Source organism: Pleurodeles waltl, chromosome 7 (assembly GCF_031143425.1).
Source record: "Pleurodeles waltl isolate 20211129_DDA chromosome 7, aPleWal1.hap1.20221129, whole genome shotgun sequence".
NCBI lineage: Eukaryota > Metazoa > Chordata > Amphibia > Caudata > Salamandridae > Pleurodeles > Pleurodeles waltl.
The window spans coordinates 1,079,523,574-1,079,545,148 of NC_090446.1; the positions used below are offsets into that span (position 1 = coordinate 1,079,523,574).

Genomic DNA, 21,575 nt, shown 5'->3' on the forward strand with positions numbered 1-21,575 from the left:
CCACTGCACACCATGACACACACAGATGCAATAATCATGCTTTTATACCCCTGTAGGACCACTACCCAACGTCACCAGACAGGAGGGTCCAGACATCTCTACCCCACCCACAGAAGAGGCCCACAGTGATGACAGCAGCTCTGTCCAACTGGATCCAGATGACCAGCCCGGACCATCGTGGGCCTCGGGACAGTCGGTTCCCCACACCCAGTCACAGGCCACCACAGACCTTCCACCCTCTGGTAACACCAGCACAGCACCCACCCAGCGGGCCCATACCTCCGTACCCAGGACACGTCAATCAGCTGTGTGTCCACCACTACAGGGAACCCAGGATAACCCACCACAACAACAACAGGGACCTGGGGGCAGTGGTAGTGGGCACACGGTCCAGGGGACGGAGGCCCAGGAACACAGGGGAACTGGGAGGGCTGCCGTGCGACAGGGGGCGGACCGGCATAGAGAACCCACTCTCCACGAGGCCCTTTCCTCCATCATGGGAGCATACCACCACTCCCAGGAGACAATGGCAATGGTCCTGGCCAAGTTTCAGGAGATCCAGCGCATGCAGGAGGAACAGTATTTGGGGTTCAGGGAGGAACTCAGAACCATCAGCTCCGCCCTGGGCACCATCGTAGGGGTGCTGAAGGAGATACTTAACACCAGGAGGGACACCGTGGCACTCCAAGGGGCCCCTGACACTAGCATGGACGAAGAACTACCCACCACCTCCGCCGGCGCTAGTGGACAGGAGGCACCGCCACAGGACCACCACATCAGCACCCCACCCCCTGCAGATGGAGAACCACCCCGCAAGCGGTCCCTGAGATCCAGGAATAGGACAGAGCACGATGCCAAGACCCCTGCCAAGAAATGAGACCACCCTGATTGTCATCCCACTGTCCCACTTTGTAACCCTGTCCATATTGGAACTTCCCCAGCTCCACTTCCTATGCCCATATGGGCAGTGCACCTGTGAGACTAATAGACTGGACTCTGCCATGGACATTCCTCCACTATCAACCATTACCATTTTACCACCCCCCTCCAATATTTAGCACTTCATTTAACACCCTTGAATCACAAAACAATCTGGAGTCAGTCTGTAATTATGAAAATGTGTATTAGCAGTGACAGTGAAAAAATCCGTCCTCAAATGTAATGTCAACATACCTATGTCACACATCTCAAGTCCATGAGGAATCTAAGCAGATGACACACGTTGGTAACCACACCTGTGAAACCGTAATGGAAATGTACAACTCAGTTACCATATACTGGTTGAAATCGACAGACAGGATAGAGGTGGAAGTGTGAAAGTACTTGTAGTAGGCAGGAATGTGTTCTCACCTGTGTGTCACTGGAAATATTGCTTGATAACTGATCCCTGTTGTCAATGTCTTCTTCCTCTGCTTCCTCCTCATCACTGTCCACAGGCTCCACAGCTGCCACAACAACGTCATCTGGACCATCCTCCTGCAGAAAAGGCACCTGTCGTCGCAAAGCCAGATTGTGCAGCATACAGCAGGCCACGATGATCTGGCACACCTTCCTTGGTGAGTAGAATAGGGAACCACCTGTCATATGGAGGCACCTGAACTTGCCTTCAGGAGGCCGAAGGTGCGTTCGATCACCCTCCTAGTCCGCCCATGGGCCTCATTGTAGCGTTCCTCTGCCCTGGTCCTAGGATTCCTCACTGGGGTCAGTAGCCATGACAGGTTGGGATAACCAGAGTCCCCTAATAGCCACACCCGGTGCCTCTGGAGCTGACCCATCACATAAGGGATGCTGCTATTCCGCAGGATGTAGGCGTCATGCACAGAGCCAGGGAACATAGCATTTACCTGGGAGATGTACTGGTCTGCCAAACAGACCATCTTTACATTCATCGAATGATAACTCTTCCAGTTCCTATACACCTGTTCTCTCCTGTGGGGGGGGCCAGAGCTACATGGGTCCCATCAATGGCACCTATGATGTTAGGGATATGTCCAAGGGCATAGAAGTCACCTTTAACTGTAGCCAAATCCTCCACCTGAGGAAAAACGATGTAGCTCCGCATGTGTTTCAGCAGGGCAGACAACACTCTGGACAACACGTTGGAAAACATAGGCTGGGACATCCCTGATGCCATGGCCACTGTTGTTTGAAATGACCCACTTGCAAGGAAATGGAGCACTGATACCACCTGCACTTGAGGGGGGATCCCTGTGGGATTGCGGATTGCTGACATCAGGTCAGGATCCAACTGGGTACACAGTTCCTGGATTGTGGCATGGTCAAACCTGTAGGTGATGATTAAATGTTGCTCCTCCATTGTCAACAGGTCCACTAGTGGTCGGTACACCGGAGGATTCCGCCATCTCCTCACATGTCCCAGTGGACGGTGCCTAGGAAGGACAACAGCGACCACAGAGTCAAACAACTCAGAGGTATGTACCCACAGTCTACAAAGAACATGAAACATAATCCAAAAAGTTGCCTGTATGTGTGTTGAGTCTAGGCCTAGGTATGTGTGACGCAGTTGAAAATGAAGCCATGTGGGACCCAGAAAAGGCGGCTGCCTGACCTCTAAAGTGGGACAATAGGATTTGAGGTAACTGCACTGGCGTTGTACACCGTCGCGGTAGGCGGACGAAGACCGCGGCGCAATGCTGCATTGGTTAACATTGGACCCTACGGGTCCCAGGAGCCAATGACGAAGTGCGCCGGCGGTGATGATACGCACCGCCACGGACGTGACCAACATTTTCTATCTAGTAAGCAAAACAGATCACAGTACACAATATGCGATAGTAGCACAGAAAAAAGTCATAGCATTTTGTAATGATGAAGTAAAGGTGGATGAAGAAATCAAGCACATCGGTATTCAGATCTTGTCTTGAGAAGGGAGTTCCTTTATTCAGAGCGAAGTAGTATTCTTTAAGCAAAGAACATCATTCCAAAAAACAGCCAACATGTGTTTCGTCACACTGGTGACTTTTTCAAGGCTGTAGAGAAACATATATATATGCACTTGTTGTATCAATGGCAGATTTAAATACATAAAACCAATTGTATGTGACAAACGAGTGCTATAGTATACAATAGTTGGTGCGCGTAGGTGACAAGATCAAAGAAGTCAAACAAGCAAAGATATGTACCATGGATATGGCTATGGAATTCCAGAAAAACACCTATGTGTACCTGAAACACCCAAGTCTACCAAAGTGCAGAATAACAACAGCAGAATTTTTTTCCAGTTAACCCTAAGTTAAATGGTGTGGGGAATTGAAGTATCCAAGTGTGGTGAAGTGGAAAAGGGCTGAGGTAGAGTGATTGAAAGCCAAGTGAAAAAAACGGAGAAACTACAACTATTGTATACTATAGCACTCGTTTGTCACATACAATTGGTTTTATGTATTTAAATCTGCCATTGATACAAAAAGTGCATATATATATGTTTCTCTACAGCCTTGAAAAAGTCACCAGTGTGACGAAACACGTGTTGGCTGTTTTTTGGAATGATGTTCTTTGCTTAAAGAATACTACTTCGCTCTGAATAAAGAAACTCACTTCTCAAGACAAGATCTGAATACCGATGTGCTTGATTTCTTCATCCACCTTTACTTCAACATTACAAAATGCTATGACTTTTTTCTGTGCTACTATCGCATACTGTGTGCTGTGATCTGTTTTGCTTACTATTACTTGTGTATAATTTTACACTTTGTTTGTGTCCAGGGGTAGTAGGGCACCTGATCACGTGCACCACATTCTGTTCCTTGAATATTGCACACCAATGTACATTCCCCTTCGAGTGCGGCCAATCTTCACCCTTACTACCCGCTATATTTGACATTTTCTATCTGTTGAATCACTCGATACCTGATCTTCGACAGGAGAGGACCTACACTGCAAGTGCTCCTGTGACCTCAGTCTGGAAGAGACTATGGCTCATGCGTCTGGGAAAAGGGCCCCTGCCTTCACTGCACAGGAGTTGGAGAAGCTCGTGGACGGGGTCCTCCCCCAGTACACGCTACTCTACGGTCCTCCAGACCAACAGGTAAGTACACAGGGAGCACGTTGTATGGGCTATGCCTGATTGTAGAGGGCTGGTTGTAAGAAGGAAGGGGCCACAGTTCTGCGTGCATGAAGGACTGTGAATGCATGTGCCACATGGCAAGGCTAGGGATGTGGGCCACTCACTTCGACGGTGCAGTTGCTAATGACTTCTCTTCTTCCCCTGTACATTTCATGTAGGTCAGCGCCCACTAGAAGAAGGATATTTGGCGTGCCATCGCCAAGGACGTCCGTACCCTGGGGGTCCATCACAGGCGGAGCACCCACTGCCGTAAAATATGGGAGGACATTCGCCGCTGGAGCAAGAAGACGGCGGAGGCTCAGCTGGGGATGGCCTCCCAACGTGGCCGTCGCACCATGACCTCCCTGATGTTCTGGATCCTGGCAGTGGCCTACCCTGAGTTGGATGGGCACTTGAGGGCATCACAGTAGACACAAGGGGGTGAGTACAACATCATTCTGCGGACTTTGCACGCAGTGAAGGTGTCTGGGTGGGGGAGGAGGGCTGTGGGTTCCCCTAGGCCCGGGCGAGTTCCATAGGCTAGGCCCCTCCGTAATGCAGGCCATGTGGCACTCCACCCCACCTCTGTAGAGTGCCAAGTACAGGTATACATGCCCCTGTGTCATCCATGTGTGCAGATGTCCACCATAACCATGTAGGCCATATCCCAGGTACTGCATCTGTAGAGCCCAAGAGCCAAAAAATCTCCGGGACCAGTGGTGTCTGTTGTTAGAGGTATGTGGAGTGCATCGGGTACCAGGGCAGCCAGTGTGACACGGAGCCACAGCACAACCAGTCCCCCCCCTGTGAAGCACCAGAAATTGGACAGTGCCCGGCGGGAGTGGGGGAAGACTCCAGCCAGCAAAGCCGCTCACAAGGGTCCCCGGGGGAGTGTCCACTCAGCTGTGACTCCACCCAAGGTGGGGAAGGGGCAGAAGAAATCGCCAAAGTCTGGGAGGAGCAGCACGGCAGAGAAGACCGCCATCATCCCCGCTGCCCAGGAGGCCACCGCCAGCCCCATCGTCACTGACCAGGAGGCCACCGCCAGAGTCAGGGCCCAGGAGGGCAGCCCCATCGTCACTGGGCAAGAGGCCACCGCCAGCCACAGCCCAGCTGCCCAGGAGGGCCCCGGCAGCCCCAGCCTAGCTGCACAATGAAGGACCGCCATGGCACTCACCGCTGAACAGGGCAAAGACCGATGAACAGGTCAGAAACTGCAAACGCAAGCATCGCTGAACAGGGCAAAGACCGCCATGGCAAGCACCGCCAACTCAAGCACTGCTAGCCCATGAGCGGCAGAGGCAGTGATGCAACTGGGACCGTCACAGGGAGAGTGATGCACTCTGGGCACCAGTCCCCCTCCAGAACCAGTGGAGACATGCATCCACTCCGTCTGTCCTTAACAGGATGAAGCACTCTGGGCACCAGTCCCCTTCCAGAACCAGTGGAGACTGTTATCGACTTGAGAGACTGTGGCTTTGCACTCCCCAGGATGGTACAGTGGGCAAACCACCCACTGTAGAGACTTGAGAGACTGTGGCTTTGCACTCCCCAGGATGGTACAGTGGGCAAACCAACCACTGTATAGACTTGAGAGACTGTGGCTTTGCACTCCCCAGGATGGTACAGTGGGCAAACCAACCACTGTAGAGACTTGAGAGACTGTGGCTTTGCACTCCCCAGGATGGTACAGTGGGCAAACTAACCACTGTAGAGACTTGTGAGACTGTGGCTTTGCACTCCCCAGGATACATCAATGGGCATGGAGCCCCTTCGTGGATCTGGCTTGGTGCACTCACCCGGCTGAGGTGCCCCCCCTTCCCTTCCCCCTGAGGTGCCTGTTGTATTTCTATCTGATGCCCCAGCAGTGTTCTCTCCGTTTTGATCAGGTATCTGATGTGGGCCTCGCCCATGCATTTTGGGCCCAGTGGTCCACGGACAATGAATGGTGCATTACCTGCACTACTCATCATGATGTATATTTTGTTGAATGTGTAATTATATCTGTATATATTTGGTTACTGTATTTTGATATATTACAATGGTTGAACTCATTTCCTTTTGAGTTTGCATTCTTCCGGGGGTTTGGGGGTCGTTACTGTAATGTTTGGATATGCATTGGTGTGTGTGTGTTGTAGTGGGTGAGGGTCAGGGGTGGGGGTGTTGCGTGTGTGGGTCCCTCACTTTTGCCTCCCCCTCCCCTATGTCGTAGGTGCAGTACTCACCGTTGTCTTCGCTGCCGGCGTTGATGATGGTCGTATAGGAGCAGGAAGACTATCGCAGGAAGTATTTGGAGTTCCGGTTCCATGGTGTCAGCTTTCCTCGTGGGGTGTGTAGAGGTGAGTGTTTTCCCTTTGAAATGGTTGTTTCCGCCGTGTTTATATCTGCGGGGAATCCGCCCCGGAAAAGGTGGCGGATTGGTAGGTTGTGATACTGTGGGCGGTACATTGGCTTCTGCCTGTCTGTTGGCAGTGACCGCCAAGCTGTTTGTCTGTACCGCCGTGGCGGTCGTAGTGTTAAAGTGGCTGTCTTTGTTGGCGGTTTCCGCCACGGTCGTAATTGCTAAATTTTTACCGCCGGCCTGTTGGCGGTCTTACCGCCGCTTTAATACCGTCCGCCAGGGTTGTAATGATCCCCTAAGTGTACGTAGTGCAATTTATTGCTAGTCCAGGCTAATCTCAAGCACTTCATATCCATACAAACAGCTCTCATTAAATCACGCTGAGCAAAGCAGTTTTCTTGCAGCAAAAACTGAATATTTGACAAACAGCGATTGTGAACTTAGCAAGTTTTATCCCAGTTGCATTTCTCTCCTGAGGTTGTTATTGGCAAGACTCTATTCAGAATCTGCTCTCCCAAGAGTACAGATTAGTAGTAGTGATTGAAATTCGGCCATTAAATTTTAGATAAAGAAGCAACTATTGCACGGATTAAGAGTCTATCAAAACTAGGCTTCCAAGCGATATGTGCACACTGAACCACCACACCCATGAAATGACATTTCCTCAACACAAACTCCTATATGAAACACCCGTCAGAGCATAGACTGACTACCTCTTTGTTGAGGGGGCGCAGCAAGTGTAGTGCTTTAAATGGGCCAGTACTGTCAGGGAAGGAGTACCTGTACTTTAATTTGAGATAGGGAGTAGCAGCACTTCTCAGAAACAAGGAGGTACTCTGGTGCAGCATACCTGTACTTCTATTTTTCCATTACAAGCGTCAGCAACTGAATGACTGTTCCTCAGAGTACACCCTCAAGGTTCATTCTGCTAGCCTGGAGCTTCCATGCTCTGAAGCAGTTGCATTGTACTAGTCAGTACTACATAAAAAGAAAGAAAAGTGAAGTGCAAATGAATGCATGCCAAAAAAGTAAGTTACTATACTATTCACAGATCTCACAGCGCAAGCCTTCGATTCCAGTCTCAAAGTTAATTACACCTGGGCGATTGTGCTCAAGCCAGTGTAAGAAATTTCCCGAGATTCAACTTAACGCATAATAGAGTCCCTTCCTGTGGAAGAACATTTAACCATTCCAATTTTACTGATCAGAAGAAAGCATTCTCCATACAGACAAGAGTGCGGCAGATATCCAAGAGCGCTTTCAAAAACTTCTTGGTTCACTGGCATAAATCAACCTGTTGTGGGCAAAGGGCCGAGTTTGCCCTACTGTGCTTGAACCGTGAACTGCAGAAAGAAACTCACAAGTTACAAAACAGAAAGAAGCCAGCCCAAACAGACACAAGATTTCCAAATTCTTCGAGGTTTTCAATTAGCTGTGGGCCTTAAAAGCGAGTGCACTCTCGCTGAGGGCAGCAAGTGTTATTACAGACATTTTTCTACTGACATCGGCAGCTCCGGAGCAGACCTGAGAGCTGCACCCTACTGGGGCTCTAGAGCGGAGTGGAGCCGTGATGAAGGCGGTAGTGCTCACAGACACACCCGGTATTTACGGCCGACACACAAAGGGAAATAAAAGTTTGCTCGCAGTGAAACCTATCAGCAAAAGTGCAGTTATCAATTTAACCCGCACAAATGTCATTATCTATGTAACCGTAAAAAGTGCAATTACCTATCCAACAGGATCAATGTCTTGCAAAGCTCTCTACTAAAGCCCAGTGAGATTGCGCTGCGAAATAATGATAAAGTAGACCAGAAACCAGACGGAAAACATGGAGACTCGTATGTTTTCAGTAGTTGGTCGGTGCGCTTGAGGAGGGCTAACCCCGGAAAAGGCATGACGTGTGCTTGCCTTTCACTAATGAAAGCAAGGAGATTTTAAAAGGCAAGCCCACGAACCAATGAAAGTGACTGACGTGACATGGGCGTGGTTAGAAGCTCAAAGAGAGATTACAACAGGGGACGGAGCGCTTTGCGCTCGCCCCTAAAAATGAAACTTCAAAGTTTCATATCTCTCTTTTTAAACGCATCCCGTTTTCCTTTTAAGGAAAACGGGCAGTGTTAACAAAATAATAAGATTGCTTTATTTAACAGCAGTCACAGACATGGTGGTCCGTTGACCCGAGCAGACCACAATCCCTGTGATGGCTACGATTCCTAATTGGTTAAGAATTATTATTCATGAAATAGGTCTATTTGAGAACCACTATAAAGAGTTTCATACATTAGAAATAGTGATTTCATAACTACAATTCGGATGAAAGCACAATCAGGAAATCGCTATTTCTATTCTTAGTACATGCAAAGCAAACGTTTGATGGAATTTTCTCTGAATGAGAATTAGAATACTAATCGTTTTAAACAGAATATTTTATAATATTTTATATTCATAATTCTTTTTGCATTAATAGACTATTATTTGACTTGAGAACTGTCCTTCTAGTAAATTTAGAGCAATGCCTGAGGAATGCACAATGTATTGTAAGGTCTCTTGCCTAAATGTCTAAATTAAGCCAATTTCCCTCTTTTGTCTTAATTCTGTTCTGACTGTTAGTTCCTCTTCATGGCTCTGCCATGGTATATAATAATGTATGGTCATAGTCCTAAGGTCTAGTGTTCTTTTTGGAAAGTGGTCTGCAGATCCCTGTTTTAGATAGTTCCAGTGATTGGCTGTTACTGTTGATTCCTCCTGTCTGGTGTGCTGAGAGGTAGAGGAGGTTGTCTTTAGGGTTGAGCACCCGCAAGCGCTCTGGACCATGTTGTAATCTATATGTGCGCTTGTAACCACGGCCATGGCACGTCCATCACTTTCATTAGTTTGTGGGCTTGTCTTTTAAAAATCAATTGATTCCATTTGTGAAAGGCATGCATTTTGTCATGCCTTTCCGGTGTTTAGCCCTCCTCGAGTGCACTGGTAAACTACTTCAAACATAAAACGCTCCATTTTTCAGCTGGTTTCTGGACTAATTTATCTTTTCATTTCCTGCGCAGTGTGATCTCGTTGGGCAAAAGTCGAGCGCTTTTAATGACTTTGATCCTGTTACATGGATAATTGCACTTTTGCTGGTTACATAACTAATTGCACTTTTGCAGATAAGTTTCACTGTGAGCAGACTTCTGTTTCCTTTTCTGTGTTTCCTTCACGCTCATGGCGACCATTGGCCTCACATATGTGAAACTGTTTTACTTTTCAGTTTATGTGGCAAGAAAAGTCCGGTTAGGATTTTACAACGCTAGCAGCTCTAACGTATGCAAACACAAGACCCGTTGCACTCCAAATGCTTGTTTTAATTGATACGAGATCAGGCACTTTAGAATACCAGCAGTCAGTCGGCTGCTTTTGAGGTTGGTTTGGGGAATGCTCTAGAAGTTATGATGTTGGTGATTTGTCTTACAAAAGTTGATGCCAAAGGAGAGGCAGTGTCGTCAAAGGGGTTGCAGAGTTTACAGACTAAAAGTACCATTTGAACGCTTGTTCTGAAAGTAAGTCTGACTGTTGTTCCAATGATTGCTCCTGCATGTTGCTTTCATTTATACGTTATGTATGGCAGGGGTGTAAAAGAGGCCCCTATGGTATAGGGGGAACCCTAGGCTTACCCATACTGATGTGTGGGAGCCCCTTCTGCATATCTTGCAAGGGGGCCCATTCACGTTCTGTTATGCCATTGATGTAAGGTGGAGTTGGTGTAGGCAGATGGTAGTTAGACTGCATACTGAAATATACTGGACGTGGCAGATGAAAGGGCGCAAATCTATGGATGTGTAGCGTGGCTGGGGGAAAAACAGTGATCTGAGTCTTTTTTTAAGCTGGATCAGCAAAGAGTGTGTCAAAGCAGCTGCTAAGAAACCGTTAGAGACCAGCGGTCACTAGAAAGGCTGCTAGTTGATGGGGTGGGAGTAGGTAGAGCGATGAGAGAAGCAGAGCAGAAACACAACATGTATCAGGGCATGATATACTAAGAAGTGGTAGTGTGTGAGATACAGGAGTGCATAAAACAGAAAGGCTGTTAGGTTAGTGGCTGAAAGGTGCAGAATAAGCTTGTGATGATCGGTCTTAAGATGAACAAAAAGGTTTAGTGTAAGGGAGTCTGGATTTAGCTTTAAGCTAAGGAAAAGAAAAAGGCATCTAGAGTACCCAAATCAAAAGAGTAGATTAGTGATTTACAGGAAGTTGTGGTTGTTAGATTAGGGAACGATAAAGGAAGACATAAAAGGTATGAAGAGGAGAGATGAAAAGGCAGGGTGGAATGAAATTTGTGCAATAATAGGTGATAGGATTGAGAGAAGGATGACAGTACTATACTAGTCGGAAGTTGGGCCACAAAGCGGAAGGTTTGATGAAGACGTTGTGGAGAATTGCCTTGGATTGCCCCTGAATCATGTGGGGGACGGATGTAGCAATGTAATGGTCAATAAAAAGTAGCACTATGGATCAATGAGTAATGAGCATCTGCTATATAGAACAACAATTAATAGGGGTAACTATTGGGCGTTGTGACATAGAAGCAGCACTGCATGGCCATAATTAATAAGGAGGTATGCAGTTACACTACAGATTTTTACACTGGTTACCAGTTCATAAAAGAGTTTTATTCAAGATCCTCCTTCTAGTATTCCGAGCCTACAGAGCCTTGGGACCAGAATACTTATCTAGTAGATTTTCCCATTATGTCCTTGTGCACTCGTTGAGGTCCTTAAAGGCTAATCTTATCAAGGCTCCTGAATTTAAACTCAAAACCAAAGTAGGTAAATCGTTTGCGGTCCAAGGAGCTAATACATGGAGTTGCATGCCCACATATCTTCAGATGACTGAATCTCAGAACAGATTCAGAAAACTGCTGAAATGGAGGGTCCTGCGGAGAGCAGACACGGTCTAGTATCTCCGCGGGATCATTCAGGAAAGGGAAGTGACAGAAGGCGGGTGGGATTGGCTGTAGGTAAGTAGGGGTGGGACAAAGGGAGGAGGTTTACAGGGCTGAGGGGGAGGGACTGGCCTCTTTCGCGCTAGCTCATTGTACAGCATAGAAGTTGGCCGGTCCTGGGTGAATTGATATTCGCAAGCAGCAGGTAGGGGGAAGCCTCAGCGCCATGGCAACAGGCCATGACACTAAGGCTGTCAGGGCCGCGCTTCACATTTTGGGAGAAGCCGGCTGAGCCGATCTCCTCAAGCCTGGTGTTTTGGACCAGGCCTGAGTCGGATTGAGGCGCCCGACGCGGGTCACAGAGGGTGCCCCATTTTCAAAAGCAGGCCACCAAGACGACCAGGCAGGGGCAGGTGAGGCAGAAGAGGGGAGGGGAGGGCCTGTACACTGGGACTTGATCAGGGCCCAGAGGGGCCAGAGGCATAGAGGATGACATGGGTAATGAAGCACAGGGGTGCAGGTAGAAGCGGGGCCCAGTACTGGCTTCTTGCCACAGGACCTTTCAGTGCCTAGGGGTGGGGGGCGGCATGGGAAAGGCAGGCGGGGCTTCTGGGAAGAAGAAATGTACAAGTGCAGGAAGGTCAGCAGGGGAGCTGCCCAGAACAGGGTACAGGAGGCGGGGAGGCAGCGCTAAACAGATAATTGAGTGGGCAGGGCAGGCACGCTGGGGGTACGTTAGGAACAGCGAAGGAGGGCCCCCTGGGCAGCAAGGTTGGCCAGCATAAGGTTGGGGAAGGGGCTGCTTGGGACTTGGAGTCCAGGATCCAAGACAGAGGCACATGGTGGCAGAAATGGAGGAGAGGTGGGCCCAGTTATGTAAAGACAGGGAAGGGTCATGGGGAAGAGGGAGGCAACTAAAGAGACCATCGGAGGTAGGGGGAATGGAGGGCCCATCGGGCCCTGCGGTATGGCGAGGCAGATGGGTCTGGGTTCCACATGTAGAGACAGGGAGGGGTCAGGAGGCTTGTGCGGCGTGGGGGGTCTGGCAGCACTATGAGCAGAAGTTGCGCACACGGCCAAGGAAGGCGTGGAGTCAATGCCAGCAGCGGAGACTGGCAGAAAGAAGGTAATGCCAATGGGGCACAATACGGCCTCGGGACGTTGGCCTGAAGCACTAGAGGGTTCTTTGGTGGCCTTCTCTACGTTGCGGGAATGGGCCCTCGTGAGATGGCTTACGCCATGGGGGACAGGTGATGGAAGCGTTCAACACTGTGATGGAGGTCGGTGATGATGACGGCAAGTGGGAGATGGATGAGAATTATGTGGTGGAACTCGATTATGAGAAAGAGATGGATGAGTGGGAGGACGGGGAGATACATGACACTGAGGTGAGCAGGGGCAAAGGGAGGGGGAAAGGGCGCAGGAGCGGCGCAACCCCTTCTTAGTTTTCGGTATTTCAGGAGAACAAGGCCGGTGGGGAGACACAGGAGACGGTCCGGTGAACTGGTGCGTGGTCACAGGGCAATGATAGGAATGCGGCCCATGGGTTCCCATGGCAAAGGTAAGGGAGAATGGTGGTCAGTGTAGGGAGGGAGGGACATCTGCTGTCAGGGCTAGGACACACAAGTCGATCGGGGTGGTAGATTATTCTGTGCATGAGACACCTGGGATGGGGGGGGGGCCTCAGGAGGGTACAGTACACAGACGAAGGATCCAAGCTCGACCACGGTGGGTGAGACGGGGGTCAAGGCGCTGGAGGATGATACGGGGATGGAAGACAAGGAATGGGGGGGCATAAAAAGCAGCTCACCTACATGGGTCTGGTGATGACTTTGGGCTCTCATGTGGCAGATAAGACGAAGGCGAGGATATGGTGGCACGAGTATGTGGATTTTTTTAAGCTTCTGCATAGAGATATTCAGGCTAAGGAGGGTTCCAAGGAAGAGGAGTGGGATTTAGCTTGGGACCGTGGATAAAAATAACAATGGATAATTGGACCTCAATGTTTCTGATATTCACAAGTATTTACTGAGAGAAATTTCCAGACAGGGCCATCGCACTGTTCAAATACATGGACATAATACGTAAGGCTCAGAAGCATTTTGGGGTCTTTGCACGGTTGAGCTATGATGAGGAGTTCATGGCGAGGGTGAGTGCAAATCCGGACAAGCCATGGTGGGATGTGGATTCAGAATTGTTGATGCAGTGGAAGGCGTCATCACAGTTCACAGCATCTACGCACACCGGTAGTGGCTTGCCGGAAGTATAAAAGCTCTTTCAGTCCAGTCCCGTCCCAGGGAGGGGCGGGTGTTGGTCAGCAGCCCCCGGTACCGACTTCAGGGGCATGTTGGAACTTCAATAAAGGTTTCTGTTCCAGACACCCATGTAAATTCAAACATGAATGCTCCAAATGCGGAGGCCGCCATCCGGTCACTCAATGTTTTCCGCTCTCCAATCCAGCTGAGCAGTGGAGAACGACCAAGGGTAGGGGCATGCAGGATGCTCCTGCGCCAAAGGGCTCCTACGCCAATTAGGCTGGAGACTTTATTCCCCTGGCTGCACAGGTATACGGATAGGGACATGGCATATAAATTGGAATGGGGTTTCAGGGAAGGTTTTTGGATAAGCTACCCTGGTCCTGAGAAGGAGGAGATGGGCAGACAATTTGCAGTCTGCTAGAGACATGCCACAGGTTGTGAAGGACAAACTAGACAAAGAAGTGTCTTTGGGCAGAATTGTGGGCCCCTTTTATTACTGGCCAAGTGAAGATCTCATGATTTACCTGCTAGGTGTGGTACCAAAAAAAGACTAGTGGGGAGTTTCGCCTCATACATCATTTGTCATGGCCGGAAGGGTTGTCGGTAAATGATTTCATCATGCAGGAGGACACAAGGGTGGTATGCTCATCGGTGGATGACGCCATTAGCCTTATTCGCAGGTGCAGCAGGGGATGGAAGATGGCAAAATGTGACATGCGGTCGGCCTTTAGGTTGCTGCCCATACACCCTTAGGACTTTGCGTTACTAGAGATGCAGCTTGATGGGGCAATCTATGTTGACAGAGTACTCTCGATGGGTTGCACCATTTCATGTGCATTGTTCGAAGCCTCTAGTTCCTTCTTACAATGTTTTTTTTTTTTTTAAAGCAAGTGGGCATCGTGACTCATTATTTGGACGATTTCCTTTTTGTGGGTAAGGCAGGATCTGGGTCTTGTGGGTGGGCTCTGAATTTCTTTGAAAGGCTGGCATGGGAGGTCGGGGTCCCCTTAGCCCCCGAAAAGACAGAGGGGCCAAATTGCGTGTTGACATTTTTGGGTATTGAACTGGACACGGAATCCTTAGTGGCAAGATTACCATCAGGTAAGGTGGATTAGATCTTGAAGTTCCTGGGACGCATACGGTCCTTGCACAAGATCGATTCGCGGATGGCACAGAAGCTTTTGGGTTACCTCAAATGTGCTTGCAGGGTTGTTCGGTGGGGGGGAAAAGGACATTTTGCAGGTGGCTAGGTATAGCCATGTCTGGGGTTGCCCACCCGCACCACAGAATTTGCATGTCGGTGGGGATGAGAGAGGACATCAGGGTGTGGGAAACCTTTCTTACACAGTTCAATGGGGTTTCCATGTGTTTGCGGGAGGAAGACACAATATGGCAGGTTCAGATATTCTCAGACACAGCTGGGGCCACAGCTTTCGGGCTCTTTGGGATGGGAGGTGGTGTGCGGAGACATGGCCAGAAAAATGGCTCCAGCAGGGCAGGAGTATTGCCTTCTTGGAATTCTTTCTGCTGCTAGTGGCGCTGGCAGTGTGGAGGGATGAGCTGGCAAACAGGACCCTAGTTTTTCATGTCGACAACATGACAGTAGTAGAACTTGTAAACAGACAGAGGGCAAATGATCTGAGGGTGCTGCGTTTGTTGAGGCATTTTATGCTTGGATGTCTATCCATGAATGTTTTTTTCAAAGCTGCACACATACCTGGGGTGTACAACGCAATTGCAGTTTCCCTGTCTCATTCACAGTGGCGATGGTTTTGCAGTTTGGCACCAGGAGCAGAACAGAACAAGACAGCGGACCCAGCAGACATTTGGGACTGGGGGGACATGATGATCACTGGGCTGGTGGAGATGTCCTTAGCAAAATCCACTCAGAGGCGCTACCGACTGGCATGGTTGGAGTTACAAAGTTTTTAAAGTTTTGTGGGGGATTTCTGGTTACAAAGCAACAGAGAGCTTGAGTTACACGTGTTAAATGTTGTACTTTTCTTGATACAGAGTGGTTTGTCACCCGCCACGATTGGGTGTAAACTGGCAGGGATGACCTTTTATGGGAAGTTGTTTTTTTTTGGTTGCTATCTGGCTAGGGATGACCTGTTGGGAAAGATGCTGAAAGGTTGGGGACGGGTCAGAACAGGGTCAGTTAAGATGGTAAGGGAAAAGATTACGTTTGAGTTATTATTGGAGCTATTGCATGTTTTACCAGTATGTTGTACGGATGCATATGAGCTGCCTCTGTTTTGTTTATGCATGGTGTGGATGCTTTTTGGGGCATTTCGAGTATCCGAGCTTTTGGGCATAGGTAAATCAGTGGACGAGAAAGTTGAGGAAGTTTCTATGCATGGGGGGAGCGGTCAAAATCTGATCAACTAGGGAAAGGAAAATGGATGTGGTTGGTAAAAGGGTGGAACGCAGCGGCTTGCCCGGTTCTGGAGTGGATGGGTTTTCGAGCGCGGAGGAGGACTGTTGGGGGCGGGTGGGGGGGAAAGGGGTTTTTAGCCATGCCAATGGTACAAAGCTTACAGCCTTCCAATTGTTACAGGTATTACGGATGGCTTTGCAATGGACAGGCAGGCAGGCGCAAGGTTATGGCACACATTCTTTCAGAATAGGGGCGGCTACAGCTGCAGTATATTTAGGATGGGACTGGGCACAGATTAAGAGAATTGGGAGGTGGAAATCTAGATGCTGTGAGCGATATGTGAGGGCTTGAAGTTCGAGCGGCAGGAAACAGGTGTAGATTTGCTGGCAGGGGTTTGCATACAAGAATTGGGTATTCTGGTTAAAGGTGATATTATAGTCTGTTTTCTTTTCAGGTTGCATGTCTAGTCCCAGGAGAGAGAAAATGGTGACATGGCTGGTTGGGCACTCGTTTATCCATTGGGCTGCGAAATGTGCAGAGAGGCAGATTTATGGACACACCTTAGGACTGCCTAGTGACCAGCATGAAGTTTTTTGGTGGGGAAAGAGTGGCATGAGGTGGGGAAATTTGCTTCCTTTTCTACCATCTATCATGCCGAATTGGAGTTGTCCAGATCTTCTGTTAATCCACCTTGGGGAGAATGATCTGGTGCAATTGCTCAGGCAAAAAAATTGTACGGCACATGCTTGGTCTGCACGGAGTTTGTGCCTAGACGGACATGGAGAGGGGCAATGAAACATGGAGCCCTGGAAAGGAATCGGAGAAAGCACAATCGGGCGATGCAAGTTCTCTGTTGGGCACAAGATATCAAGGGTTTGAGGACATTACGGAACAAGATGAGGGGCTGTTAAGGGCTGATGTGTGCAATCTGTCCGAGTTGGGCAATGCTTATTATCTTACGGATCTCAGGTTACTCGTGGGCGACTTGTGGGGTGAGAAGATGTGGTTCAGAGAGAAGGCTTAAAGATGCTGTGTTGCAGTGAGTTTTGCTCGAGGAACAGCAAAACGCCAACATGGTTTGTGCTGGGTGGCAGTAGATGGGGGAGGGTGGAGAGTCAGATGCAGGCTTGGCCACTCTTCCAGGGGGGAAAAAGAAGCAGGTGAAGGATGAGAGTGTGGGGGGATGCCCGAAGCAGGTAAGGCATGAAAGGGAAAGGGGGATGTGTGGGGGAATGGAAGTGAAAAGTGAAGGAATGAGTGAAAAGGATGATCGAGGAGAAGTTAAAAGGGTGGGGGTTTCTAAAGTTGGAATTTGTTAGATAATATTATGTATAAGATGCAATCCTGTCCTAAATAAATGGCCTTTTACACTAAGTAGACTGTGTCCCGATCCTGGATATGTGGTTTATCAGACGCGCATTGCTACTCTTTAAGGTTCTGAGGTAGGGCTCTTTCTCACTCACAAACTGCTCATACAGCGCCATGATGCTCCCTTGGGAGGGACGTGCTCTATAGAACCCTATCATTCATTTATGCCATGACCATATGGGAGCATTACTGTATGCGAAATATCTGATAAATAACAGCACCATGGTAACTCCTAAGTATTCAAAGTCTGGTGAGAAACGTTTTATACTAGCAGCGATTAAAATGCCATTTCAGGCTCAAACTTAAAGGTGTCTGCATCGGTCCAGCATGAATAAAACTATGATGCTGCACAAACAGATTTAAATCACATAAAGAGGTGACTGAATTGTTCCATGCCACTATGGTGGCTTTCATCCAAAAGAACCACGTACGAAGCTCGGCCCTGAAGTTACTTGTAGTTTGTTCCTACAATTCCCATCTTAAATGTCACCCAGGGGATACGTGTCCACTCGAGAACAGGTGCTGTGCGCTATACAAATGCTTACAATGCATTAAAATATTCAAGGTACCACTGCTAATCTCGATGCCTTCCACGAAGCGATTACATGCGGTCTACTAGCTATCTCTAGCAAGATCTTTAAAAGCTCTTATCGATTCCTTTCAAACACACAGCCCCAGTGAATATTGCTTTTAAATGTTTATGTAAACAGAAATATTTAATGTTGACAATTATCTTCGTACGCTGCTACACTGCCTGCATTTAATGTTCAATAATTTGCTACAAAATGATAGTGAAAGTAAAACAATGTCGACCTTCTCATCCTCAGCCGTTGTGGCAACAATCAAAGAAAGACTGGCAGCAATCCGTCACAAACACGCAGTCCACTCGACCCACTGGGTATTAAATTAAATGGATTACATTAAACGGATTGCCACCTCTTAAATCATAGTGTGAAAGTGCGAGAGAATGTCGCAGCACCTGCCGTACCTTATCATAGAGCCGGTAGATTGTAATTCCCATGGACTCTGTGAAGAGCTCCCAGCCTCCTAAAAGCATGGGCTGATCCAGCTCCTGCCAGGCCTCTTGAAATTGTTCCTGTGAAAAGACGAACTCCATGGTGCCCTCCTGTAAGTCACGGACCTGCAGCGGCATCCTACGTCACCGTTGGAATTTGGCCACAGCCAATGCTGCTCTGCAGAAACACTTCCGGGTTCGCTGCCTTCCGATAGCAGCAGCTGAGGAAGATCCACAGAACAATCCAGTCAGCATTTAACCTGCTGTGCTTCGGGTGCAAAGTTTAACAACGGGCAAGAAGACATCGGTAACATGGAGTATATTAGCCCGAGAGAGAAAGTAGATTGTGGAATATGTACGGGTATATGTCATTATTTACACATTTTAATTATGATCAGTTTACCTAAATGCATCTTTACATGTCCGGAGAGATTTGTGGCCAAACATTGTACTAACATTGGGAATAGCGATCTCCAGATTGTGATTTACTTTGAATCACAATAAGAAGACAATGACATAAGAGGGGCATATATGCTCATGTCAGTCTGTGTGTGCACCTTGGGGGGTTTGAGCGCATCTGGCCTGATTTGGTCTTTTATAATTTATTTATAAGGGGATGCGTTAGAGGTTCAATGGACCTTTTGATTACGCTTAGAGTGATTCCACCATGTATACACAATCTTTACTCATAATTTGACCATCTAGATGTAGTGTCGTCACCGGTGCTGGACTACACCACTACGCGGAGGCGGAAGTGCTGAGTGCGATGTTACCCCTACCATCGGGGTAGAATAGACTGCACCGTGACGAGTGGTGGGAGGGGATAAATAGACAAGGGAAAGGGCGCGAAAGGCAGAGTGAATGTAGGAGTTGAATAAAGGAGTTACATCCCCAAGTACAGGTCTCTGCGTATTTGTTGGGGGCTCGCGCGGAACCTGACAATTGGCGACGAGGTGGGCCTACCACCATTGGTAGTGCCACCACCAGCGACCGCGGTGCCCCATCAGGCAAACAGAAAGGCCGGACCGCACCACAGAGCTTCGCCTACCTGCAGGAGAAGCCGAATGTCTGTCCGGAAAAGCGGCGGATCCCCGTGGCAGGCGCCGCTCGAAGTGGTGTGCCAAGATCGACGCGGCACCGAGGGCGGCACACCCTCCAAAGACTCGGCCTCTCCAGCGACGCGACTCGAGAGCAGAGGCAGCCGGTGTGCTGCCGCGATAAAGGTACCCCCCCGCCCGACAGGAACACACGCTGCTCAGCGCGAGGGCAGCAAGCACTGGGGAAGCGCCCCACCCCTCCCGGAGGCTTCCGAGAACACGCGCTGCCCAGCGCGAAGGCAGCAAGCATCGGGGAAGTGCCCCGCCCCTCCCGGAGGCTCCCAAGAACACGCGCTGCCCAGCGCGAAGGCAGCAAGCTCCAGGGAAGTGCTCCGCCCCTCCCAAAGGCTACCAACTACACTCGCGGCTCAGCGCGAGCACAAAAAGCACCAGGGAGCACCCCACCCCTCCCGGAGGACACTAATTCTGAGGCGCCCACCCACTGGGCTACCCTAGCCACCAGGAAAGGAAAACAAAAGAGGACTGTGACACACACACACACAGGCCAGCTCCAGCATCGTGCACCTAGAGAAAAAAAAAAGCAGCAAAGTAAAACAACTAACCTGGCCCATCAGGAAGGCACAGATATTAAGTCCTATCCTTGCAGGAGCCACTTTTGCTTCACAGTCCAAGACACAAGTGCCCAAACCAAACGCGTCCTGCATCCTCTCACCTCAACCAGACACTGTTCACCATGTCTGGTGTACCACCATTGGAGCCCTTCACCATCACAGGTGCCCCCCCACCCAAGCGGAAAGGTGGAAAGTCTGGGTGGAACGCCTAGAGACATATTTTGAAGCCCTGGACATCAAACCAGAACAGCGCAGACCTCTTCTTCTCCACATTGGGGGAGCAGATATCCACAAAGTATTCAAGTCCGTCACGGAAGCACGACCACGCACGTATGAAACACTAAAAGGCTCAATTACCGCGCATTTTGAACCATATGCCAACGCTGACTATGAAAGGTTCCTATTGCGCCAAGCCCTCCAAACCACGGATGAGTCCGTCGACGTCTTCTACGCCAGGCTGAAGGAACTAGCCAGCACCTGCACTGTGACCGACGAAGAGGACAAAATCCGAGCACAATTCATACAGGGATGCTCCTCGACAAAACTCAGAGAACACATTCTCCAGCAACCCAACATGCTGATGAAAGATATCCTCACACTAGGACGCTTCCAAGAATTGGCGCGGGCTCGGGCAGCCCACATGGAACAGGCACCGACATCCCAGGCAAAGACAGAGGCAGCCAACGCAGTGACAACAAACACACCGCGACAAAAAGGGGAACCCTATAAAGGAAGGCTACGAGGCAGACCATGCAAGTGGTGCGGCGGCCCAGCACCACACCCGACCACCTGCCCAGCGTGGGGCTAAATATGCAGCGCATGTGGTAAACTCACTCAGACAGCGACATGGACAATGACCAACACACAATCCATGTCGTTCACGCCGTCGGAGGCCGACGATTACCCACATGCACCGGCATAGTCAAAGGGTCTCCAACACCGGCACTGGTGGACACAGGCGCGTCCATAAACTTAATGGCCATGGACGTATATAACAACTTACTACAGCCGCTACCAGCGCTCCGACCCACGAACATACTGATATTCGCATTCGGAAACAGCCGACCCCTAGACATAGCAGGGTTTTCACAACCGACATCACCCACGACAGCACAGAAACAGCCACAAAAGTCTACGTTTCCAAGGACGGCACAGGATTCCACCTCGGCTGCCGAACTGCTCAAGATCTAAACCTAGTACACTTTGCGTTCGCCATCCATGAAAATACACTCCAAAACTTAACGCAAGAGTTCAAGACGTTATTTGAAGGCATGGGATGCCTCAAAGGACCGCTGCTACGACTACATATCGACGAATCAGTCACCCCACAGTGCTCAGACATCGCCGAGTGGCATTTCATCTGCGACCCAAAGTTGAGCAAGAACTACGACTTTTGGAACGGGCAGGAGTCATCAAAAAGGTATCGGGCCCAACACCGTGGGTCTCCCCCATCGTAGTCGCATGGAAGCCCAAACAACCGGATGCCGTCAGAATCTGCGTCGACATGCGCATACCCAACCTGGCAATTAAAAGGGAGCGACACTTAACTCCAACGATAGACGACAT

At 49.3% G+C, this 21,575-nt stretch overlaps 1 protein-coding gene across 1 annotated transcript in view; it reads right to left on the reverse strand.

The window, feature by feature from the left end:
- The window catches only part of PCTP (phosphatidylcholine transfer protein), a 182,331-nt gene extending 163,836 nt beyond the window's left edge, over window positions 1-18,495 (reverse strand). The window contains exon 1 of the mRNA XM_069200015.1: window positions 18,314-18,495. Coding sequence (XP_069056116.1) covers window positions 18,314-18,478 — 165 coding nt within the window. The 5' untranslated portion in view covers window positions 18,479-18,495. The remainder of the gene's footprint in view (window positions 1-18,313) is intronic.
- Between the last annotated feature and the right edge of the window lie 3,080 nt (window positions 18,496-21,575).